The following is a 26,609-nucleotide window of genomic DNA, read 5'->3' as shown; positions in this document are numbered from 1 at the left end:
CCCCCCCCCCCCCAAGCCCCAGAGACGCCATGCCTCGAGGACCCTCCCCACCTCGCCTCGCGGCACCTGAGTCTGAATTATATTTTGAACTCTTAATTCATTATCATACAACTTTTAAGATTGGATTGCGTCTGAATTATATTATGAACTCTTAATTCATTATCATACAACTTTTAAGATTGGATTGATGTTTCGATAGGCAAGAGGTATAAAGTCGGATCATACAAAAAGATAATGAATTGTTTTAAAAAATAATAGATTTTCAAAGAGCTATTACATGACTGAGGAGTGGGTACTACATGATTGAGGAGTGGTGTCACTTTTGTGAAAATCAGGACAGAGGTATAATCTCTTAGAACAAAAACACAAGAACAACCAAAATTGTGTGAGTATAATGTGATGGAATAAAACTCTAAGCTTAAGAGAGAATTCTTGGTTTATAGAAGTTTTAAACTTTATCCATTGTTCTCTGAGTTTAATCTTATTTTATTTAAGTTTTGTTTATAATCTATGGAGTTGAGATTGATTATCCTTGCTAATTGATGATTTGGTTTATATGTTAAATGTATCCATCCCGCTAACTCAGAAATTTTGCACAGAAAGAACATCTTGGATGAAATTTAGGTACAAAAAAGGCAGGAGCTTTATTCGTTACATTATTTGCTCCTAAATACAAGTCGCTCTTGCTTCATCTTTGCCTAAAAACAAAGACTACAAACCAGTACTACTAGGCGATAGCCAAGGTGGGATTATTACACATTAAAAGCCATTTCAGAATGACTTTCTCTGGGGAGATAGCAGGAAACTCTCTCCTCCTCTGTTCATCTTCAAACGCTGTGCTTCATTTGGCGATATCTGGTACGCGTTTGTGAGGACTTCAATAGGCATTGCTCTAATCACTGATGTGTAACCTGCAAGTTGGCTGTTCATTGGTTGACTACTTGTCCTAAACACCGCGAATTCAAATCCATTTTGCCCTGCTTTCACTGTTGAGGCATAGTATTGAGGGACTACAAACATTTCTCCTTGATTTACCCTGTCGTTCATCACTTGTTGCCCGGTGTGATCTACTACCTGCACTTGTGCATCTCCTCTTTTCACGTAGATAATGCTGTGTCCGTTCACAGACCAATGAGGACTCATAAGTGCATTCTGCAATCCGCCAATTCTAATCAATTTAAGTCATACTACTAGAAGAATTATTTTTGTTTTTAATCAATTTGGAAATAACATTGACTGAATTACCGGATATAGGGTTCCTTTAGAGGCACTCATGTCCATGTCTCTAAGGATGGAAAGTTTTTGGCGATTAACATGCTTAATTTTGCCAGCTTGCCTTGAGTAGATGTCAGCTCGTCTTTGAGTATCCATGTTGGTGCGGATTTTCATTGTGCAAATGTTTTCTTCCAAGCCATTTCCAGTAACTTGCGCCCACCATTGTTGTCCTCGTTGTGATCGCCCTTCGAATTCCTCTTCTTCTTCATCGGCCCTAATCATGCTCATTCCTTCCCTGACATTAATAATTAGTCCACGTTCGTTCTGTTCTTCTTGCATCTTCCTCACAATCTCTACGGGAATGTTGAAGGCCTCTGCCATCAATTCTGTGTTAAAAGCACGGAAAATGTTCTGGAACTTCTGTGTGCTTTGCTTTCCTACACCAATTTGCCTTCCACTAATTTCTTGTACTCCACCGGCCAAGTAAAATGCCTAAAATCCACACAAATAGTACAGTCGACCAATAAATTCATCGAATTATGAAAGAATTCGAAGTTAAAATGAGTACATTGATTGGTGTAGTTTAACTAGCAAGATCTAGTTACCAATATTAGTCAATTTACCTGTAATTACTATTTAAGTAAACTGATTGGGTAAACATGTTTCATACAAAATTAAACTCATGAAATTGCATGCACAAAAAAATCATAGAAAGAAGTGGTAATTAATTAATACTACTCCCTCCGTTTCTGGTAACTCTTTAATTTCAACTTTTTCGACGTGTTTAAGACAAGTAGAAGTATACATTCTATATATATTTAATAGGAGGGAGGAAAAGAATTTACCCTGAAGTTCTGATCAAGCTGGTTGGACCGATGGTTGAGATCGTTAATGGAGACGGCTACAAGCTCTTCCTCACCGTCGTTATAGCACCAATGAGCAGCGCCAGCTGGAATTGCCACGACATCACCTTGGCGAATGCGGTGGACCTTCTGGTGCTGGTCATTTCCGCGGCTCTGGCCCCTCTCTTCACCTGTCATTCGGCCAGCCTGGAAGGTCTGAGATTGGAAAGTCTCAGCACAACCAGGGTTAATAACGCTAATCAATCCCCTGCCTTGCTCAATATAAACCAAGCGAGGCATGGGATGAAAATTAGGCAAAGAGAGAGAATTTTGGCGAATAACACTCCTCATAGGAGCAACTCCAACACACTGGAATTGCTCCTCATTCTCGTCCCACAGCTCAGTGTAGCCGCCCTCTGACTCAATGCGCTGAGAGGGCTGAGTTCCAGTAAGCCTCTGTAAGCGGCATTGTTGAGCTTGAGTCAGAGGAATGCTTCTCTGACCGTGCTGACCTTGCTGAACCGGATATTCTCTATATGCATTTGCTGCAGATAAGAGAAAAGCAGAGAAGAGTATAGCTAACACAAGCCTAGTAGAGACCGCCATGGCTAAGGATTTTTATTGTTTTATTACTAATTGATTAAAAATACAAAGATGAGATGAGATTTGGAGAAACAGAGGCCTCTGTTTTTATAGTGTTTGAGAGGAACAAGTTTGATGGCCGTGTGGCATTAACCTGTTTTCTTCTGCATGGGGAACTGTTTTTTTCTGCATGGTGAACATAAATGACACCTTGCAATGGTTGTTCAAAGGAATCAAAGAGATGTTGGTTTAATTTGCATGAAACTATACGTGTTGAAGTGTTGAGCTGCTTTGCTTACACCTTCTGTCTTTGCATATACCACTTGTCTAAGCTCTTCTGTTTTTGATTAATTCATTGTTTTCTGATACTAGCACCACAGGTTGATTGAATTCAAAATACTGGGGAAGCAGTAATATTTGGGTTGGGCTCCAATGGATCGACAAATAACCCTACAAATTTGGGCCTCAAATTGTTGAGTAGAGGCATTGTAGAATAGGAGTGTTTCTATTAGATATATTTCATGTTCAAATTGGATATGTATGTTTTTCTCCGGTATATTCTCAAATGTCGATTATGTAGATAAGCTATCCACATTAAATAGATCACATCATTTAGTTATATACGCATTAATCTCAACAAGTCGTAAAATCTTAGGTATATTTCAATTGAGGTTGGTCTTATTAACCTCAATAAGTTGTAAAACATCAAGCATATTCCAACGAGGTTGACGTGCATAATTAAAGGAGATGACACATTTTATAGGGTTAATTTAACTATCTATTACATGCTTGAAAACATGCATAGGAGCTTTTTAAAAAAAATTGGATCGAAAGTGTAATAAGAATATTTTACCATATGTATTCAGGTGCTTAATAGGAACAAGTCATAGTTCAAGTGTCTAATTGAAATTTACTAACAAGTTTAAGAGTGTATTGATGTTTTAAGTCTTTCAAAAACTTATAGACTTCATGTCCGAATTCACTATTAAACTTTTAAAATTTAACGGTCAAAGTCTGAATTATGCCACATACATCGGGAGCAGCTTCATTAGGGCCAATAGTCCTTCTATTTTCTCTCTCACACTTCTTTCTTTGTGAAAATAGTTAAGAGTCTCCTTAAACTTGACACACTTTATTAGAGGTGAAACTAACCAAGACTAAATACTAGTTTCATTTTGTATTCTTCATTTTGTATACATGCAAGTTGATCAGTTCACTCTTAAGAAAATAGACTAAGAGCTCCTGAAAATTGAAAAATATAGGAATCAATTTGTTTTGTATTAATGGGGCTTTGAGGGACGTCTTCTTTTTCCCTTATTAAGCAAATCACACCTAATCATCCTTGATGTCATCTTGATGTATTGGGGTATAGCTTAAATTAAGTCCACACAAAAACTTATAAGCCTGGTCACTTTTTTTAACATAACAATGGAAATATTAAAATTAAAAGTGAAAATAATATTACTAGTATTCCCTCCGTTCAACAATAGTTGTCCACTATATTAAAAATAGTTGTTCAACAATACTTGTCCAATTTAGAAAATCAAGAGATAATTAAACTTTTATATCTATTTTACTCTTGCTATTAAATATTATTTATCATCTAACACATTTTTTAAAGCATTAAATTTAATAAAGTCAAAAGATAATATAGTAATATTACCCCTGTTATTCATTAGTATTTCTTAAGAGATGTATCAAATTAATAATGGACAACTATTGTCAGATGGAGGAAGTAATTGACTTGTGGTCAGTGGTCACGACTTCACTTTTAAGTGCAGAATTTTAAAAAATAAAATAATGTCCTACTAGTAGATTCTTTAAGTAACTTATGCCTGATGACATTGATTCAACTTGATCTCTTAGCAGCCAAGAATCTAGCTAGTTGCTACAGGATAAAGGCAAAAGCATAAAAAGATGGAAAATAGATGGTGCAGGGAAGAGAGGTCCACTCACGGAACCAACATACAGAGAACAATCACACATATACCAAGCACGCGAGCGAATCAATATAGAACATGTGCCTGATATCCGAACCAACCAATAGATATCCCATATCAGCATCATATACAAGTCAATTGATCTATGTATCAGACGTGGTATTTGAGCCAATCAAGAGATATCATATACCAGGCATGGTACCGAGCAAACTAATAATATGAATAAAAACTAAGCAATCAGAAGGTGTAGAAACGGATCAATCTTGGAAAAGTTGGAAAAATGAAATGTAGTTACGAATTCCCTATATCCACACACAGTTAGAATCATTGCCTAATTCCTCTCCACTCAGTACTTAGTCACAAGTCCAAATTAAACCTCCCTACTTTTGGGGCAATTGAGACTTAACAATAGCAATTCCAAAGTGATATATGTTAACAAATTAAAAAGTTCAGTATTGGTGATTAATGAGATGAGTGATCTCCTTATAAAACTTGGTCAATTCTTTTGCTTTTGAGTTAGCTTTTGGAATGTGAGTTATTGACAGTGAAAGGGGTTCGCCACAATATTATTATTGTCTACATAAGTACAAAATCGTGTGTATGTGTATATATAGATGGTTAAATACATAAGTGAAATCTATGCCTCCACCACTGTCTACTAGACCAATTTATGAAGCACTCGTTTCCATAAAAATACATCTAAGTGCAGTGAATATTCTGTATTGATGATTTAAAATTTTAGATTCGACTCTAATCTTACCTGCAAAGAAAGGAATAAAAAGTTATCCAACAAGATGGCTTCACAGCCTGGAGCATCAGATTAAGATGCGAAGCAAGACAGTTTTAAAGAAGGCTCAAATATGCCATTAAACTTTCAGAAAAGGCTCATTTATGCCATCCGTTAAAAGTTTGGCTCATATATGCCATTACCGTTTAAGAAAAAGCTCATTCATGCCATTATTTTTTATCAGTGGTTTTGCAAAACCAGTTTTTACACGTGGCCAATTATAATTCGACCACGTCATTAATTTTTTTTATAAAAAAATTGAAATTCTGAACATAAATTGAATTATAATTCGGCCATGTCATTATTATTTTTTTAATTCAATTTTTGCAAAACCAGTTTTTACACGTGGCCAATTATAATTCGACCACGTCATTAATTTTTTTTATAAAAAAATTGAAATTCTAAACATAAATTGAATTATAATTCGGCCATGTCATTTTTATTTTTTTAATTCAATTTTTGCAAAACCATTTTTTACACGTGGTCAATTATAATTCGGCCACGTCATTAATTTTTTTTTATAAAAAAAATAATGACGTGGGCGAATTATAATTGGCCACGTGTAAGAAATGGTTTTGCAAAACTACTGTTAAAAAATAATGGCATGAATGACCCTTTTCTTAAACGGTAATGGCATAGATGAGTTAAACTTTTAACGGATGACATAAATGAGCCTTTTCTGAAAGTTCGATGGCATATTTGAGCCTTTTCCCTTTAAAGAAATACATAAACCAAAATGGACATAAGTCTGCGGAAAAGAAACGCATTCTTCAAACTACCTAATTTTTGTCCTCTTTATCTCTTTTTGCACCAAACTGTAGCGTAAAATTTAAGCCAGTGAATATATATTATTGCACCCATTGACTATAACTACTAATCTACTACTAGTGCTATTTATATATCTTAGTATCTCAGCCTTTGTTATATTTCTCCCCTTATTCATAACTGAATTTGTATTGCTTCATATTCAATCACCATGTATTGCTTAAACTTGCGGAGAGTACTCCTTCCAACTCGAAAAATGTGGAAGTTTTTTTCCACCAAGTTACAAATCAATTTCCACAAAGTACTCAATAGATCCAAAGTCATTAAGAAATCCAAGAATCCAAATCCTTTATGCATCAAGAAACTAGCCCCGTCCCCTGTCTTTCGAGTTCAATTCAAAACTAAACGTTCAAACAATAAGTTCAAATACAAGTCGAAATTCAGACCTACTCTTAAATTTCAAAAGAAATCAGCACCGGTATATATAGATCAACTTTTCATTGAGAATATATCTGATTCTGTGGTGAAGAACAATTTTGGCCAAACTAGTATGATCACGACAAAGAAGAAGGAGCATAAACAAGTTTGCATAACGGAAACAGAACAAGATGAGATAATCCATGAAGGGGAAAGCAGCAGTAGCAGTAGTGTCACTAATGATGAGCTGTGGGAATCATTGACATTGGCATCTCCACAATTGCATTGTATTAATGAAAGAGCAGAGGAGTTCATAGCTAAATTTCGTGCAGACATGCTGCGTCAAGAGAATATGTTGATCCAGCGCTTGTAGTATGGGTTTTTTTCTCTTTTGTAGTTTTTGTCAGCACTGAATAAAATTTGTCCACTATATATTAATCTAGTTTATTTTTATAAATTAAAGCAATCAATTGGGGTGATAGAATTAGCCCATAAAAATATAACTCTGCTAACTCACTTAAATAATGTTTCTTGGCTTATTCTTTTTTATTTGTCCGGTTAAGTCTATTGAAAATTGGGCTAATTTATAGCTCAAAATGATCAATGAAAAATAATATCAAAATATTTTCAAGAAAAGATTTTTAGGTACTCAAATTGGAATGGATAAGTCATGATCTCATTTTAAGCTCGATTCATTTCAATTTTCAGATCTAAGTAACTTTTAAACAAGTCAATAATCTACTAATCTGCTCAAATTGCCCATTGACATCCGAAGACTCATCAGTAATCAAGAACAAACAAAGAAATTAAATGGGGTACATCGCTTCCTTTAGTGATCACCAAATAAGCTAGAGATAAATGTAATATTTTTGTGTTGGAAATTTGGCGAGGTGGAGCCCCTTTCGATCTATGATACTCTCTTGAACGCAAGTGGAGGGAAAATATTACATACATCCTTCATTAAACATGAAGGATGAATTTATCATTGATCCACAAATTTCACAATGTACATAACCAAACAAAAAAATAATTTCGATCGTTAAATGCAATAACAGAATTTTGATTCAATGAGCCAATGCAATAGTAGTCTCTCACATTCACAAAGTTGAAATGACACACACAAACGCAGAAAGAAGGCAAATATTTATACAAGAACCAGAGTAAAGACTTCAAACAAACAGGCTTTGCCTGTATTACAACCACAAACCGGTGAAATACAGCATATTACATGAACATAGATACTTCCCAATTTTTAGGTATCTTATTGAACATATGTTCTCAAGAGTATGTAGTGCAGTTGTATACAACTTAAAGGTACTAAATCATAGAAGAAAAAGATCTTCAAGCAACCCCAACAGAGAGACTCTTCATCGCAATACAATTTTCAACTAAGAAACTATCATACCCAATTTCACCTAAGAGTGGCACATGGTCCCAACTGATGTTTCCCCTTTAGAGGTGAACAAGTTGGCCACATCTAAAACTCAGTGAAGAAAGTCCTTCATTGGATCATCTTGGTGAACCCGCTTCATCCTATATGCCTCCATTTCTTCAGGTGTAACCTGTACAGGTAAATGTCGTTAGAAAGACCACGAAGAAGAAAGACAAAGAAGAAGACAACCACCAGCAGAAAGACAAACTGGAGACATAGATGTACCTCATCATTATATTTAACATTATATTTCCGCTTCCGTTCATCTTTCTCTTCACGTCTCTTCTCCTCTTCCTGTTCAAACAGCAAAATAAATTTGATCAGAACATCGGGAAAACAGAAGCTATAGAGACAACTGAGAATCCACATAGCTGTCAAAAGATGGATCCAGTCAGGTTATCAGTCTTCCCAACCCCAACCTCTGGCAGTCCCCTATGAAATATCTCTCCCCACCTCCTCTAAGCATCTCTCTCCTTTTTTTTTTTGGTGGTGGTGGTGGAATATCTACAAGCATCAGCCCCCAGAGCTCTACCCTCACCAACTATACCCTCCTAAAAATAAATTACTTGAAGCAGGAAATACACTGACAAAATTCATATTAGCATGAAGTGCAAAAACAGTGGTAGCACCATGCATGGGTTTATAAGAGTACCTTCTTTATAGCTTCAGTGAGCCTTTTCTGGTCTAGAATCAGATCTTCCGGTACTTCAGTCCCCCAAGTAGCTAGCCTCTTCTCCTCAACGGGCACATGTGTATCTGGATCAAATATTGAGAAAAAGAAAAAAGATGTTATCAAATACTGAAGAAGAAGACAGTTGCCAAAAATGTGCTTTGATTGTGCTTTGATATGGTCTTCAATGAAACAATCCTCTCAGCAGCTTTGCTGGCCAACTCTTACATTAAATAAGATGAAGTTTAAACTGACTGCTAATTCAAGCAGAAACCAAGGAGTTATCCATTAAAAATTCAAAGCTAAGTAGAGTAGTCTCGAAATGTAAATGTTATGTCTGTAACCACTAAAACCCTAGAGGTTATGCTAACCACTTCAACAGAAAGCTATAAAAGGTCCAAAGGTCCTTATGCATTATCCTGATCATGAATATGTTTACCGATAAACTGATTCATCATTTTTCTTCTAAATACAAAAAGGTTCATTTTTCTTCTAAATCCAAGAAAGCCAATACCATTACCATCACCAACTCCAAGACATTCTAGTTCTATTCTCCTTATCTCTAGCATAGAACCTCATGTAATGGAGCTAGCAAATTCTCCTTTGTACTTACTATCTTCTGTACTCATTGCATTTTCTTGATGCACCTATAAAATCTCTTAATTTTTTTCAAAAAAAGAAAAAGACAATTCTAGTTCTATAGGGCATGCAAACAATGGAAATTACTTATTTGATCGGTAAAACAATGTCAGGTACTGACAAAACCACTAAAGCAAGAGTTGAAGAATAACTTCAACAGCATGTGCGGAAAACAATTACTTTCTAGTACTCAGCAGAAGGTTGTGAGCTTAAAAATTAGAAGGTCTCCTGTAAATTAGGAGAAATAGATACGATCTTAAAGCAAACTACAATGACTTATGACAGTAAGATTGTTATTGCAAGCAGTGTATGATAATTTCAAGACATGTCAGCAGTTTCAATATACCTTCAGCAGCTTCCTTACGAGCAATGTTGGCTTTCATAAGACCAGCAGAGGCTTCTGCTGCTTCAATTCCAGCAGCACCAGTACAATAGCTATTTCTGATTGTTTGTTTGCAGCACTTGTAACCCCATTGGTGATCTTTCCACCATGAACCCCAAACAGTGGTGTGGTTATTGATGTAAACATCCTCTTCGTATTTGCTTCTAGGAAGTGACATCTCCTGCAGATAGCAAGTTACTGAATTAGGCAATAGAAACAAACAAGTATGACAGGAAATATTTGACTGCACATTTCCCTTCCATCTATTCGAATACAAATCATTCTTCCTCATTTATGCACAAAAGAAAGCATAGAACTTGACGAATAGACTGTACAAGCTAAGAGCTCCAAACCCCCTTCCATAAGTAGGAACAACAAAATCATCTCTCTCAGACAATAAATGGCACATCAAAAAATATTGCCTTCAATAAATCCAAGTTAGTTGTTTATCCTTGTGTAAAAGGAAAATCGAGACCTTAAGGGGTCGTTTGGTGTGATGGATAAAGAAAAATAATCTCGGGATAAGTTTTTAGCACCCCTCAATTCTTTGTTTGGTTACAAAGTGTGGGAAAACTTATCCCAGTAGTAGGATAAATAATTATGATTGGGATAAGTTATCCCTACTTGTGGGTGGAACACTAATCACGGATAACTTATCCCGGGATTAAAATGTAAAATAATAGAAGCACCCCCACTTAAACCATCTTTTATAAACAAACAACTTATTCTTAGAAATTATGCCATGCATATTTGACAAACCAAACAACCAATAAAAAATAATCTCAACATAATTAATCTCATCATAACTTATCCCAACATAATTAGTCCCAACATAACTTGTCTTCAAACTAAACGACCCCTAACAGACTTAATTTTACCATTATGTTAGAAGTCAAAAACACCACTTCAGCCTACATGTTTTTTTGAATCTTGCTTGAAAACCTGTCTCTCTCTCTTGCTCTCGGTTCTTCGCCATTCCAGTCAGTGGTGGAGCTTAGTTATAGACCATACAAGCTAAATTGATCAACAATCTAGTTTTAGAATCTTTCTTTTCCAGTATATGTATAAATCTTTATGCTATTCCTCTTTCATTCACTTCATTTCTAGTCTTTCCTTTCAATTCGAGTATTACTTTCTGTTTCAAGGGGACTCTTCGTAGAGAAGAGACCAACATACACACCTTCAGAGGGAAGTGGTGATGATGGTCAGTGAATGAGTAAACTATGTCCAGTAGAGCAGCGTGGCGTAGAGAAGCCATTCAGCCAACCCCAACTAGTTCAAAATTCAGGCGTCATTTTTGTTGTGGTTTTTACAGACAACTGAAAGCAGCTTGAAAAAATTGATTTACCACTATATACATCAGGGGCAGCAGCAACTGGATAGATGTCTATTTAGGACAACAACATTTTGAGAGAGGTTAATTTTATATTCTTATGACATACTATTTTGATCCAGCCTTAGAATGATAGTAGTCCACTATTGTCACCAAAAATACATGTATAATCTACTCCGTCCATCCCAGAAAGATTGACGGGGTTCGACGAGGATCAAACAATCTAACTTTTGGTTCAAACTGGACATCAAAGAAAATATTGTAATTAATATGTTCAAAAACAACAGAAAAAAACTCTAATTACAATTTTAGATATTATTAATATGTATATACATCATTAGAAATATTCGAAAAACCTCATTCAAAGAAGGGAAGTTTTGACTCCCCAATTAGTTACGCTGCCCTAGAAGGGGCAACGGGAGAATATTTTGTATTTTTCTTTCTTTCTGAATTCCAACTCCCTTAGGTAAAACATTTGTTTTTAGATGAACACATGTTCCTTTGTTTTTTAAGGATATGATATAGCATCAACAAAAGATCTTAAATTACAGTAGAGGAGTTAAAAGTATTAAAATTGCAATTCTATTTTGGATATATTGGCTAACTTCAAAGATGGAAATGCTTTATACTAGACATGAATCATGATATAGCCTGATCAATAAATACAGACATTATTGCTTCACTGAAATAGATCCTCGAAACGAAACACTATTCTATACAAATATCTTGAAGTAACTTATCCCCCCATAGAATTGCTCCAAGGGATGAGAAAGTACAGACAACTGTAACTTTAACCATCCATCATCCATGACACCCAATTTAATATAAAACTATTACTATGCCTCAATCCCAAGCTAGTTAGGTTGGTTATATTACTAATCCAACACCAGCACAAACAAATATTTAGACAACATACTCAAGAAATTTTTATTTTCTTTTTTGAGACAAAGGTGTGCTACTTAGGCCATCTATTTAACAAATAATGATTAAAAAAACTGAAATATATCAACAGAAATTACCCCCCAACCACCCCAAGAAAAACAGAAAAACCAAAACTTGAATAGTACTTCAATCAATATTAGGCAGCTATTAAGTAAACAGTTACCTGTCCCTTCACAATCCTACCAGCACGATCATATTCAACCTCTTTCTCACTTTGACCCAGTAGGAGTTCTCTTGGAAGTGTGTCATCACTAGCTGCATTGCCATACTTCTCCATGACATCATCCTTAGTTTGCACCTTCAATTTCTCCTTGTTAATCTTAAAATTTTTGTAGAGCAATTCTGCTTGGGATGGAGCTGCTTGCATATGAACATCATGACCCTTATCAAAAGCCTCCCAGGCATGAATATTAAGCTGCTTGAACTCCAATGCTTGACCACTAACTCTGTTTTGGTTATCTCCCTAAACAGAAAAACGATCAATGAGTGAATAAATATGCATATAACAAAAGATAGAGAGAGAATAAAATCTCATTTTTTATTTGGAGCACTTACAGCATAGAACTTTTCGTTCGGGTCCATATCAGGAAGAGGATCTTCACGCATAGACCGTGTTTTGGGATCATAGTGTGCTGAATTTACATCAAGATTGAGAAGATATTTAGCTGTATCCTCCCGAATACGCAGGTTCCTGGTCATGAAAGATGCATCAATAGAGCATAGCATTCAACCTTGTTGGAAAAATCCCAACAACCTAACCACCACAATGACCCAGAAAAGATATTAAGAAAAACTTACCTAACAGTCCCTGTGCTACCACCACCAGTGGTCCGCACGCGCTTCTCAACTTTGGCAAAATCCATTTGCTTGCTTTCATCAACCTTCGCTTCGTCTACCTTCAAAGCATCCTCACAATCCTCATTGTCACTATCACCTCCTTCTTTGTCATCCTTGTTATTTTTTTCTTCCAATTTTTTAAGTTGTTGCTCCTTGAGGTATTTCCTTCTTGCTTCATCCCTTGCTTCATATCGTTCAATGACATGGGCATAAGAAGCAGCATCATAACCATTCCAACGATCCCTTTTACCATCGTAGTCCAGCTCAAACTGCTCTATCTTCTCATCAGGGGCAATGTGTTTCCCTGTCCATTTTGCTCCCAGTTTGCGTGGCCTTTCCATACATGACCTAGTGTCATGGGACATTGCTCCACAGCTGCACAAAAAACAAATGTGCATTCATCTTTCGGGATCCCTTGGATAACCTTTATGAAAATGGCTAATGAACCAAGGCATCTAATGAAATTCTTATGGAACTTATAAGAAAATGGCTAATCACTTGAACCAAGACATTTAAGGAAGGCAGCAAGCATAAGTGTTCAAAATTTAAATTTCCAAAGTAAAATATCTTCATAGTTGGATTTCTTTTGAACTTCAATGCAAGCAAGATGAGCAACTAAGTGCCAATGAATGACAAAAGAAATTAAGCATAAGCCACAGACAGAAACACAAAAACTTAAAAACTCAAAGAAGCAAGGAAACACCACACGTACTTTTCACATGCACCCTTCCTATACTTGTCAGCTTGATATATCTTCGCACCTCTGTCATACCACGATTTTGTGTAATTCGGGTCTGATTTCCAGTTCCTTTGATGTTTCAAACTCTGCGAACACCCAAACAATTGAAAAAGGTCAAATTTTGCGCATGAAAACCATAAAACCCCAAAATAAAAGAAGAGATACGTACTGGTCTTTCTGCATTAAGGTACCAAGGAGCTGAAGACATATACTGAGGAATATGAGGATTAATCTCTTTTCCATCTTCGTCCAACTCAGCCGGAGCAAGACCAGCCTTTCTTGCTTCTTCCAATTCCAACTGTTTCCTATGATCCTCCCTAGATTTAAATGCCCCTGAAATTCCATACAATTATAAAATTACGAATGAATCGAACACAAAATTCCAAGCTAGGTATAAAATAAATGCATACCTGATGCAGTAGCCATAATTACTTCTGTAAACGAAAATTGAGAGGAAAAACGATTGGATTGACCAAACCCTAGAAATATAATACACTCCGGCCCGCAATTAGAATTCGAGTCGGAAATGGATTTATACTTTTGGACAGATGGCGGTTTAACTCTACGGCTACAGTCTGGTTTTAGTTGGTGGAGGCGGTGTGGACCGACCCGGTCCGTTTTTCTGGGCCTGTAGTTGAACGCCGAAATTGAAAAAAATGGTACTTTTTTTTTGGATTAATAATGGCACCTTCTTATATATATATATATATATATATATATATATATATATATAATCGATAATTTGATGTATTTCAATATATTTAGCATTTCGACTAATTTAAATTTCTTTACATGTCTCTTATTTTACATAATAATCTAAGTAGTATAGTAATCGTAAACATTTGATTACTATAGAAAGTATCTTGATCAGTATTTGTCAACTACATAAAAATAATAGGAGGGTGTCAAAAAATACTTATTTGCTTACTACATTTTGAATACAACTTATGTTAGAAAAACACGATTTTCTAGTATACCTCTATCTCTTTTTTAATCTAACACTGTAAAGTTTTCGCACTTTTTATTAAGGCATCTATGCTCATCTTCCTATTTCTCACATATTATTCATTACGGAAACTGCTTTCATCTTGTTCCTAATATTGTCTCTTTTGATATGCTTGTACATCCATATTTTCACTTTTGCTTTTGTTTTCATCTTCTGGCCAATACTCTACTCATAAATATTGTTGGTATAAAATCATTCTACTAAGTTACAGTAACACATTCTCATCACATAGGATATTATATATACGATTTTTCATTTCATGCACACTGCTTCAATACAATGTATAACCTCATCATCAATCTTTGTTGGATTGTTCATATTTGAAGTTCCCTTGCTTTGAAATTACATGTGTATCAATCGTCACTTTCGCATCCGCCTCAAGCAATATGTCACTAAACTTGTACTTTATGTGCTCAATTTTGGTTCTGCTCAATTTGAAACCTTTATACTTTAAGATATGTCTCCAAACCTCTCGTTTATCATTAATTATATCACGTGTCTCATCAATTAATACTATGTCATCTACAAATAACATACACAATGATACTCCCCTTACATGTATCACGTCAAAATCGTCCATCACCGAGACAAATAAAAGTTTGACAAATAACTAATTTGTCGTGTAATCCCATCTTAACTAGAAAGTATTTTGAGTCTGCTTTCGTTGTTCTAACTCGAATCTTGACTCCATTACACATATCTGTAATCGCTCTAATATTAGCTACATATAAACCTCTCAATTCCAAACATCTCCATAACACCTTCCTTAATAGTACTTTGTTGTATGCTTTCCTAACTCGATGAGCACCATATGGTCCCAAAATAACTAACCCTAACATTTCGTTAAAGAAAGAAGTCAAAATTCTCAACAATGTAATATATATTTTTTAAAAGTATTTTATTTCAACGGCTAAACACCAAAAAAAATATTTTTTATTTTATAGGAAAAAAATTACTCATCTGAAAACGTCAACGTCGAGAAAAGAAAACTCCTTTTTGTCCCAAGATCGGAAGGGTACAGAAGCTGCCAGCGTTGCTATCAGAAACCTATATAAACAGTTCTTCATCTCGCGCAAAAATTTCAATGGAAGCCGAAGGTAAACCCTCGGTTCAACCCTCTTAGTTTTCTTTCTTCCTAATTTTTGCTTAACAAATATGTTCAACTATATTTGTCACGTAATCCATTTTAGGGCAACGAACATCCTCCAATCCCTCCGCAGTGCTCGCTGCTCTCTTGTCAAAAAGAGCTAAACTTCACGAAGATCTCCGAAACCTCGAAAAACAGGTCACAAATTTCTGGGGTTTGTGTTTTATGTTTAGTTTCAACATTGATTCCCTGAAATTCTAACTGAATTGCAGGTTTATGACATGGAGACTATTTACCTACAGGATCCTAGCCAATGTGGAAATGTACTAAAAGGGTTTGAAGGATTTTTATCTTCCTCCAAGAGTACCAGCTTGTAAGTTTTAAATGAAACCTAGGATTGGTGTGATATTGCAATGAATTGCGGTTGAATAGAGCAGAATGGTGAATGCATGCATAGAATTATTTACCTGACACTAACTAACTTGGAATTAAGCTTAGTTGTTTCATATGACCTTGTTTTTTGGGGATAAAGCAATTCATATAATTGTATATTGTTGATGACTTGGTTTAGAGAAATGGATATAGGTCTTGATGTACTCTAGTGCTTCTTGAGTGGATTGCTTTCCTAGTGTGGTATGTTTGGAGGTAAGGATTTCAAAGAGAAATGGAGAGAGTGGAGACTAACAATCATGCTGATTTAACATTTATGATGATACAAGCCTGTTCTCTCTCCACTTTCTATTCCTTTCATGTCCTTCTTAAGAAGTAAGAAAAGCCTTTACTGTCTAGAGAATAGTGTAGTCCCATAATTTGCTGTAGTTGATGTAAGTAATTATACCGCAATTTATTATGATGATACTATGGACAAGTAAATTTGTGTTCACAAATTACAAGTGGTTCAGTTACTTGCACATTGATGGAAGGAGTGTAATAGGAAAGACTAAAAGCATAGGGTTAGTATGGGACAAGATTTTGATAGGCAATGTTCTGTGATGGATGTGGACAAGAAGGTAGAATACATCCAAATTACTTTTGGCATTTTGCTTTTGCTTTGTAAAACATAATTGTGTATATTCATGCAAAGGCCGTAAAAGTTCATCAATGATGTAAATGAGCTAGCTTCGTGTCATTGCCTCACCTTGTGAAACTCATTTTTGAAAGGCTTAGTTCTGCTGTCCTTCTCTGTCTTTTCTCCTTTGTTTTTCGGAGAAGGTGCATGGAAGAATATTAATCATGTTGTCAGTGTGTGAATAACAACAGTTGCAATTCATTTTCACCACGGAGCTAAATTCTACAAGATGAGAGTACCGAAAAACTTTTAGACATTGGTATAAACCCAATGTTATTGACATTTTAGTTGGGCTGATTGTGCTGAATAGATCCACGTGATTAAGCGTTTCAGTTGTTGGAAAAATTTGTATAATTCCTGTACCCAAGGGGATTGACTAGTAGTTGAAGGGAGGTCCCAGGTTTGAATTGCAGCTATAACACTTAGTGTGAGCCCATTTCCTCCTGTTTGGTTGGCAGGAATGCTTTGCAATACGTGCTTGTGGGTTGGACAGTTTGTCCAGTGGATTAATCGAAATGCATTCAAGTTGAAATGGACACCACTGATATAAGGATCCTTCCCTGCATCCTATTTTTGTTATTTACTTTGACTCACATAACTATTACGAGAAGAGTTGGAGAAGTGAGTTGTTTAGTGGTTGTTGGAGACTTGGAGGAACTTGTAGACTACACATTTACTAAACATCTATTTGATGTTGGAAATGCTATTGAAACTGCCGTTCCTAAGAGATAGAAGAGTATCATCATTAGTTTATTCCATTAATAATCGTCTGGTAATATAGTGATGATTTTAAAAATCTACTGAATCACTGTCTTTAGGTTTCAATTTTCCGGCCTTAACTTAAGGTTCGCCTATATGTTTCTTTATTGAAATTAGCCTTTTTCTTTTAAATTATTTTGCAGCTTGAAACGGTCCAGGAAGTTTCAACCTGAAGATAGGCTCTTTTCTTTATCGTCTGTCACCTCACCGGCAGTATGTATTTTTCTGTATTTCTCAGCAAGGGGAAACGCTTGAATGCTGTTGATGGATGTATATCTTATGATCTTATACACTGGGAATCATATCAGAGTTTCTGTGCATGGCATGCAAATTTAGTTTGTCTCTTTAAGTTTATGTCTGTCATTTTGCAAGATCATATGCTCTGTTCCCTGTTGTACAATGGTGCCCTTTGTTTCTTGTTAAGATTTATACTGGACATAGTACAATAGCTAATAGATTATAATCCATTTACTGCCCTGTTTCCATCTTTTAAATGTCTAGAGATTGTGAGGCAAGTTAGGGCGCCCCATATGAATGTCAAGAAGATTTATTAAAGCTGACTAAAGCTAAAAATTCTTGATAGGGGGGCAACAACAGCAAGGTGTTCATTTGGTCAGCACTCGTCTTTGACCACCTTCTTGGTTTATAGTCCTGTTTTAAGATAGAGATCTTAGCCCATTCTGTTGAATTACAATGCAAAATTCTCCCTTTAGAACCCTGTAAAAGGATAGGAAAGAAGAGAGAGCATAAAATAAATGGAAAAAGGAAGGAATGTAATAGAGAAGGTATCAATTTCCAAATGAATCACCAGAGAAGTAGATTAAGGGGAACAAGTCCCATTTGAGTGAGTAGGCGGTGGTTAAGGTGTAAAGGCAGTTTGAGCTTGTTTTTGGTTGAAAAAGACTGGGTTAAATATAAGTAGAGTGGAAAAGAAAGAGATAGGGCTCTACCAACTACCAAGCAACGTCTAGAAGCTCCCATCCGTATTAGAACCCCCCACCTTTTGAGTGTTCTCAAAGCTTTGCCAATAACATTGAGCACTAAAAAAAATGATATTTACGGTAATTTTGCTTGGAAATAGCTCAGGTTGCATTCGGAAGATGTTGTGACATAGTTGCTGGTTCTCATGTATGTTATTGCCTTTCATCTATCCTTAAATTACAATGTGCTGAAACCTCGCGTTGAAACTTAAATTGCACTTTCTGGAATCTCTCCTTGTAATCCCTTGATTGTCTCCATCCAAAAGAGACCATAAGTAAAAAAGATAATTGAGCAACTCCTGCCCATGATCTATCATGTTCCCGTCTGCTTCAGAGTTGGACGATGGTCGTGGAATGACACCTTAATGCATATTTCATCCAACATGAAGTTGTGGTGCTAATTACATATTTCAAAGAACATGAAAGTAGCATTTTTGCACATTTTCAGGCTGAGGAACAAGCTCTTGGTCGGGATGGTGGAGGGATATCTGCCAATGTTCAGTAAGTAGTGAATATTATCCTAAACTACTTTCGTTGGAGGAGTAAAATAATAGTTCCGCAACTTTTTCTCTTATAAGTTCTAATACAATAGACTACCTTGGTTTTTGGCTGTTTCTCCAGAGGTAGACAAAGGAAGGGCAGGGGAGGTCCAAGAGATGCAAAGAGAATGAGGCATTCAAGTGAACCAGACTATGACTATGAAGATGATCCAGATCTAATGTAATTTGGACTCTGGTGAAACGGTAGGTTGGTTGATTTGGAATGATGACATTGGTCAATTTTGACATGTACAAATATATTTGGCGGCCATGACACTTCAGACTTGGTTTAAATCTCGTGCGTTCTCTCTGGGACCAAAATTGCACAGAAAATATATTGTTCTTCCAGATACATCTATAATATGTGCAAAACACAATGCAGTATAAATTTTTAATCGTATCAATGGTTGTGTATAGAACACTAGTAAGTAGTAAATCATGAATGATATTCTTCCGAGTGGACCGTAAGTCTCTTCGACATTAGGCTTTTCTTCTCTTGAAAACTTGCAGTTTTTCAATCTTTTGGGGCCATGCAGTCTTCATATTTAGGGGAAAAATTAGAAAAAATAATGAAAAAAAGAGCCAACTGTCAATTTTAATATTTGTGTTTAGCTTGCCAAACTAGAAATTTTCAGAGAACATGTCAATGAATGAATGATTTTACGTGATCATTCAGGAGACGATTTTAACCAGCTTAAACTGGACAATAAGGATTGATCTAACACCATTACTGTAGCTGTTACACAATGACAAAAATAAGGACAACAAAATTAGCTTATTTTGACTTTCCGAATTTAGCCCATCTAAAAACTAGGTTGATATATAGTTCGACATATCACTATAAGAAATTTTGTAAAAAAACACTTCCAAAAAAATAAATTTTTTATTTGATATGTCATATATCATTATAATAAAGATTTCTTTTTTAGATACTTCAATAATTATAACGTAGTAAGAATTTAGTGAGTTGCATTATGACCTCTAATTTAGCCAAGTCGATTGATATCTTTTGGACGAGTCATTTCATTTTTTTAACTTGTCAATTTGATACCATTAGTCAAAAACATTATTAGTATTGAGGAAAAGGCAATAATGTTGAAGAGGAATGCATGGTCAAATTGGCGTTTGGCATCGCAAAAAGTATGGGTAGCGTTCAATCAACGCACCGACCCTGAGTTGAGAAGGTTTGTTGGGGATCTCTTTTTTTTTTTTTTTTTTGATAGAGACATAAAAGATAACTAGTGTGAAGAACAGCCAGAATAAATACTATTTGCTTCATTTTGGCAGTATCTTTTCTTTTCTTCTCTAATTATAATCTAATCTACTCAATCAACAACACCTTCAACTCCTTTCTTCCTCTCAAGGCTCCTTTAATTTTTTTTGCTCTTCTCATGTCTTTCAAATTCAGAGGGGTATGTCATCTATCTTTAATTTCGTTTTGTTCATCTACGTCTTTGATCAATTTGTATGTTATGTTCACTTGTTAATTTTGACTTTATGTTGTAGTCCCTTGGGAATATCTGATCCTTATTAGCACCAACTTATCAAGTTATAAGGGTGTACATCTTCCAACTAGGATAATTGAACATAAAAATGCAACAGAGTTATGTGGTGGTTTCTCTAGCTATTCCTTCTGGGAAGTAGCTGATATCCGATGGATCAAGGCGCTTTAAATTTTATTTGGCTTGACACCGTCACTATTAATATAAAGATAAATGTCAATTTGGAAAAGTTAAATTAGTTTTCTAAGTTAGCGTTTGATCATAGATTTTGAGAGTATGCTTTTTGAAAATTTGTGATGTTTGACCATGAAATTTGATTAGATTTTTGGAAATATGATCTTAAAATATTTTTGACTAATCTAAACCAGTTTTTGGGACTTCCGTTCACAGAACTTCAATTTTTTTTCCAAGTAAAATACTTGTCCAAATAGAACTTCAAAAACTTAGTGAAGAACTAAATTTTTGATGTTTGAAATCCTCAAATTATATCTCAGTTTTCAAGTGAAGTATTGACACTGGACTCGATTTTTTCCTTGAGTTTCAGCCAAATGCTTCTTCTGGAATGGGTGTGGCTGATCACGGCAAAAATGCATTCTTGGAGTTGAAGAGGAAGAAGGTTCATAGATATGTGATTTTCAAGATCGATGAAATGAAAAAGGAGGTTGTTGCTGAGAAAACTGGAAGCCCTGCAGAAAGCTTTGATGACTTTACTGCTTCTTTGCCAGAAAATGATTGCCGATATGCGGTGTATGACTTTGATTTTGTGACTTCTGAGAATTGCCAAAAGAGCAAGATATTCTTTGTTCATTGGTCAGTCTCTCACCTCCTTGTGCATATTTTCATCTGTGTATGATTGCAACTATTGTTTGATTTTTTAATTTGCTTGGTTTTCCTGTATGCTTCCTTCCAAGACGGGGAAGTGAAGGAGAAAGGAGATAGCAGTTTGTCCCTCTGGAAGTTAGAGATGTAAAAGAGACGTCTTTTTTATCCTTCTGTTCTGTTAGATATGACAATTAGGGGTACAAAATCGAATCGAATCGAAAATCGAATCAAATTGCAAATCGAGTTAAACTGAACAAAAAATCCGACTAGTGGTTTGGTTTGACTTGGTTTGGTATTGGAAAAAAAAATCTGACTATATTTGGGTTGATTTGGTTTAACTAAAAAAAACCAACCCAACATTATATATGTAATTTTAAAATTTTATTTTATACATAAAAATATTTACATTGATATAATTTTAAAATATTTCTTATACTATTTCATAGTTTTTATCTTTTAATATATTATTTCAAGTTTAAAACTTATAATTCGGAATGGTCCAATAAAGATTATAATTCATAGATGCTGATAATTATAATAAAACTTAAATCAAAATCAAATTAATACTAATGCAAAAAGAAAATCAATTCAACACTAAGAATGACAATAATATTGAATATTTGTTCTTTAGTTTAACATTGGTTTAGACAATTAAAATATATAATCTAATTTTAATTTTCCTTAAATATTTAGTAATGTAACTAATACTTATTAAACTTATTTTAGCATGATTTAGTACTTTTAAATTATGATCATTTTCATTATGACTTTGCAATATTTATTTTATATGATGATTTTATTATTATTTTTTATTGAATATTTTAGTGTCATCACTCATCTCATATTTTATGTTATTTTCTTAAGAAACACCTTAGATAATTGTATTTTGGTTGAACTAAAGAAATATTTGGAGCACAAGCTAATTATATGTTTGTATGCAAACTTTACCGAAAAAATCCAAGGTTTATTAGTTTGATTTGATTTATAAATTTAAAAATTCGACACAATGATTTGGTTTGGTATTTGAAAAACCCAAACCAACTCGAGATTGAAAAACCCGAAAAAATTTGAATTTTATTAGTTTGATTTGGTTTATAAATTTAAATTTTTTACACAAATGGTTTGATTTGATATTTGAAAAATTCGAACCAACCCGACCATGTACACCCCTAATGACAATCATTTAAGGACTCAGCAACTTTTTTTCTTGAATCACAATTGTTAAGTTTCTAAATGTAATTTAGTACTACTTGTTATGTAACACTTATATCTTTTTCCTTCTCACATTCTCTGTGCATTGCTTTTGTTTCCTTAGGTCTCCTGCAACATCTCGTATCCGTGCGAAGATGCTTTACGCCACCTCTAAAGACGCATTTAAAAGAGAGCTCGATGGTTTTCATTATGAGATTCAGGCTACTGATCCAACAGAAGTTGATCTTGAAGTGCTGAAAGACCGTGCTCACTGAGCTATCTTGCAATAAACACTATCTTATAAGGAACAGAACTCGCAGGGCCTTACTATTATCATAGTGATTAGTGCCAATAGCTTATATATCGTTGTGTTTCTCACAGAGGAAAATTCTTCTTAAATAAATAATTGGGCATCTGGGAAGGGCTGATTTCCAGCTAAGCATTTAGCTTGTTAGTGTATATGGTGTTGGCATTGTTTTGCTTTTTTCTCAGATGTTTGAACACTTGGGAACCTGCATAATATAATATCAGTGGTTGCCAATTTTCCAATTGTGGACTATACAAGTACAAAATTATGTCTTCCGTTAGAATCAACATACAAGCATTGGGAGTAACTACTTTTAGACAGAAGTGTTGTACTTACTATTAGGAACTTCTATAATGCATATAATTATGAGTACACATGACACAAAACATATGGAATTCTAGGAGCAGTAATTACACAGAATCACAAATACCTGAGACTTATAGTATCTCGACACTAATAGCTTGAATTAAAGAAACTGCAGTACTACTAGATAGAACATATAAAGGATAAAAGGGAAAGATATGAAACTAGTAACTACTTTTAAACACCCAGAGGCCCCCCACCCTGAGTCTGCCCGACTCGAGGCCTCCACCCTGAGTCCGCCCACCTCGAGGTCCCCTCCCTAAGTCCGCCCACGTAGAGCCCCGATCGTTCTAAAACAATCGTTAAGGTCATTCACTCGATTCTCTGCTGCCCGTTCATACCTTACAACGAGTATGATATATGTCTATAATTGGCTTACTTTCGAATTCGTTGTTGGAGAAAGGGAAAAGGATTCTTTCTGGTTGTCACATCTTCTCACCCTGTCTGCTTTGGCTATGTGTTCGTAATGCTTCCTTCTTTTCTTTGATTGAATGAATTCTGAACTGGAATCATGAATTGGATTCGAACCAATATTGCTTTTGCGACTTTCCCTTTAGTCGATCATGATGGGAAGATCCTGCTGCCCCAGGATTTCGGCACCCCTTTCTGTGAGATATTTGCCTAACCAACCCCCTGCCTCGAGACCCCTGCCTTGAGGCCCCAGCCCCTCCGCATTGAGGCCGCCCACCCCATTTCACCTGATTTATAACTGAACCAATTAGAGAATTCTTGTTGTTGACCAAACAGGACTCAACAAAAATATCAGAAAGGAAATGTTTTTTAACTCAACAAAGAAGATGAACATAAAAAGTCACTTGGATTCACATACATCCACGGATAGGTTCAATTGAGACAATGTCCTTCCAAAAAATCATGCTCTAATATTTAAGTATCTATGTTACATAGGCACACAAATACTATGTTACATAGGCACACAAATACTATGTCTGTGAGAAACTAACTTCAACCTAGTAAGCTACAGAAACTTGGACAACCAACTAAGCCCCAAGAAAATACTGGAACAATTCAAACATGAAAAGAAAAAATGAAACCTAGATCATAAATCACAAGATAAGATCACTCAAAGAATCAATACACATGATAGTACTTCTTTACAGGGAGACTTGGCAGTGGTAATGTTAGGAACCTTTTTGGGCATCCACACAGGCACTTTCAAATTAATTAATGTTCTGAATTAAACAAAGGTGCCTAATAATATCACATAGTAATACCATCGCACTTTCCCTTCCCCCAGATTACTTTACTGACTGTAATTCATGCAAAAAGAGTAAAAGAAGTGACCAAGAATTGCCATGAAATTATGAGTATATCTCCAGAAGCAAACGATGAGGGAAAACAAAGAAAAAATCCATATAAATTTTAGACTACTTAAACTACTTAGAGATACAAGGATATTCATCTATTCAGAAGATATGTCATGGCTACACACCAAAACTTTCAATGAGAATTGCAAAATGATGGAAAAGTTATTGTACATGAGCGGAAAACTTGAACAAGCTATTAACACAATTTAAACGCAAAAAGAGCAAATCAATATATATCAAACGGGACCTATTAGGCAGTGATATACTCTGTAAAATAAGACTTTGAACCGAACTAAAAAGCAGACAAATTAAGGATTAAACTAGCATATACTTAAACAAACCTTGAACTACATTCTGAAATTAAGCTAAACCATAGGCAGGACATGAATAATGAATGAAACATCAAGTCTAACCATAAGAGAACAAGCATGAATTTCAAACATAGTTTCAAACAGAGAATTAACTACATTACCTTGATTTTTGATAGTAGTTGCTGAAGTCCAAATATATGTGAAAGCTTCTTAACATGCACTTTGAAGGAGTTGAAGTTGATACAGGCATACAACCTTTCTTTGATTTTTTTTTTGTTTTGCTGCGTAGAATCTCTATTTCTTTGAAGTACAGAGGAGAAATCTTTTCTTCAGAAATCTCTTGTTCAATGTAGGGTATGAGTATGACACTTTGGTGGGCTTTTGGCCCTTACACTTTGAAATCCCTTTTATTTTGTTTAGACCAAATTTTCAAAATATGGGGTGTTACATTCTCTCCACCTTATGAAATACGGTCCCCGAATTTGAAGTGCATATTTGATGACTCACACTTGCTCCGACTCCCAAATAGCTTCTTCAATAGTATGATTTATCCATAAGACTTTCATTGTCACAACCAATTCTTTGATCATAACTTTCTTATGTGTCTGCCAACAATAGTTGTTGACTTCTTCTTTCCATACTTCTAAGTCCTCATCAAGTTATATAGTCAATGTTTCATGCACATAGAGACCTTATAAATCTCACGAAGAAAGTGCCAAACTAACACCACTACATATCTCGGTTATAAATCTGTATGGCCTATAATATGCCTCTGGTTCAATTTTCTTATTTTCTGTCACATCACAGCATTCACAAGGAAGACTCGTAGAATAACTATGTCCCTAATTGTGGACACTAAGTTTGTTCTACTCCAATCCGTATAAGAATTTTTATTTCCTACTTTGAAATGTGAGCAAGCTCTGTCTGATTAATTGAACCTTGACAAAAGCTTCTTGTATCAGGCTGAAAGTTGTTGTAAGAAATTCCAGTTAAGGGTAGGTAAGTTTATCTATCACCTCCAAGGTCAATCCAAAAAACATGTTCTCTAAGATTTGAATAGTGCGCTCAAACTGCTCGTCTGTCCGCAGATGAAATGAAATACTAGGATTTTCTCAAGTACTCAAGGCTTGTTGAAAAGATTTTTGAAAGCATGAATAACCAATGATCCTCTATCATACATCATGGACGCTAAAATCGTATGGTGCCAATTGTTTTAAAGCAATCTACAATTACAAAAGCAAAGCCGTGACTTTTGAAGGTTTGAGATAGCTGTGTCAGAAATTCTATGGTAACTCTTTTAATCCGTTTTTTCTACTGCAGGATCTCAAATTGATGTAGTATGCTTTCAGGCCATTAATGCTAAGGCCGGAGCTATAAGTAAGTCCACTTCTTCAAGTCACGGTATATCCTCGTGGATCTGTAAGGTAGCCAACAACAACAACAACTTACCCGAATTCAACAATAGATGTCTTGGGAGGGTAGTGTTAGCCTATGTAATGGAAGTACTAAAAACTTCATGTCTCAATCATGTTTTTGAGCCCCGAGGCCCTAGCCCGCTTGCCTCGAGGCTCCTCGAGCCGGCCGCCCGCTTGCCCCGAGAAGAACCCCTGCCCCCCTCTGCCTAGAGGCGGACCCCCTACCTTCTCGAGCCGGCCGCCCGCTTGCTCGAGGTAGCCAGCCCGCATCGAGAAGAACCCCTGCCCCCCTCCGCCTAGAGGCGGACCCCCGACCTCCTCGAGCCGGCCGCCCGCTTGCTGTAGGTAGCCAGCCCACCCCGAGAAGAACCCCTGCCCCCCTCCGCCTAGAGGCGGACCCCCGACCTCCTC

The 26,609-nt window shown here is 35.7% G+C and overlaps 5 protein-coding genes across 5 annotated transcripts; 3 read left to right on the top strand and 2 right to left on the bottom strand.

The window, feature by feature from the left end:
• Window positions 1-603: 603 nt before the first annotated feature.
• LOC125870299 (11S globulin seed storage protein 2-like) lies at window positions 604-2,727 on the bottom strand. Its single transcript, XM_049550702.1, has 3 exons — window positions 2,061-2,727; window positions 1,246-1,707; window positions 604-1,152 (listed from the first exon to the last, which is right to left on the bottom strand). Exons 1-3 carry the CDS (start codon window positions 2,661-2,663, stop codon window positions 772-774), a joined length of 1,446 nt encoding a protein of 481 aa, XP_049406659.1. The 5' UTR covers window positions 2,664-2,727; the 3' UTR covers window positions 604-771.
• Window positions 2,728-6,197: 3,470 nt separating this feature from the next.
• Window positions 6,198-7,046, top strand: LOC125870327 (uncharacterized). The gene has a single exon (XM_049550728.1). It carries the CDS (start codon window positions 6,343-6,345, stop codon window positions 6,919-6,921), a length of 579 nt encoding a protein of 192 aa, XP_049406685.1. The 5' UTR covers window positions 6,198-6,342; the 3' UTR covers window positions 6,922-7,046.
• Window positions 7,047-7,587: 541 nt separating this feature from the next.
• On the bottom strand, window positions 7,588-14,089 carry LOC125870287 (pre-mRNA-splicing factor SLU7-like). The gene is made up of 10 exons (XM_049550687.1): window positions 13,933-14,089; window positions 13,692-13,855; window positions 13,496-13,608; window positions 12,745-13,158; window positions 12,502-12,637; window positions 12,110-12,409; window positions 9,636-9,852; window positions 8,633-8,736; window positions 8,206-8,274; window positions 7,588-8,110 (listed from the first exon to the last, which is right to left on the bottom strand). The coding sequence occupies exons 1-10, from the start codon at window positions 13,946-13,948 to the stop codon at window positions 8,033-8,035; spliced, it is 1,611 nt and encodes a 536-aa protein (XP_049406644.1). The 5' UTR covers window positions 13,949-14,089; the 3' UTR covers window positions 7,588-8,032.
• A 1,409-nt stretch (window positions 14,090-15,498) lies between these two features.
• On the top strand, window positions 15,499-19,232 carry LOC125870275 (uncharacterized). Its single transcript, XM_049550672.1, has 6 exons — window positions 15,499-15,625; window positions 15,719-15,813; window positions 15,888-15,988; window positions 17,587-17,656; window positions 18,872-18,924; window positions 19,045-19,232. The coding sequence occupies exons 1-6, from the start codon at window positions 15,613-15,615 to the stop codon at window positions 19,145-19,147; spliced, it is 435 nt and encodes a 144-aa protein (XP_049406629.1). The 5' UTR covers window positions 15,499-15,612; the 3' UTR covers window positions 19,148-19,232.
• Window positions 19,233-20,222: 990 nt separating this feature from the next.
• Window positions 20,223-23,026, top strand: LOC125871511 (actin-depolymerizing factor). Its single transcript, XM_049552115.1, has 3 exons — window positions 20,223-20,374; window positions 21,009-21,274; window positions 22,602-23,026. Exons 1-3 carry the CDS (start codon window positions 20,354-20,356, stop codon window positions 22,750-22,752), a joined length of 438 nt encoding a protein of 145 aa, XP_049408072.1. The 5' UTR covers window positions 20,223-20,353; the 3' UTR covers window positions 22,753-23,026.
• The last annotated feature ends 3,583 nt before the right edge of the window (window positions 23,027-26,609 follow it).

Source organism: Solanum stenotomum, chromosome 7, assembly GCF_019186545.1.
Source record: "Solanum stenotomum isolate F172 chromosome 7, ASM1918654v1, whole genome shotgun sequence".
Classification (NCBI taxonomy): Eukaryota; Viridiplantae; Streptophyta; class Magnoliopsida; order Solanales; family Solanaceae; genus Solanum; species Solanum stenotomum.
Note: the sequence above shows the minus strand (reverse complement) of the source record. Positions and strands in the feature narration are given on the sequence as shown.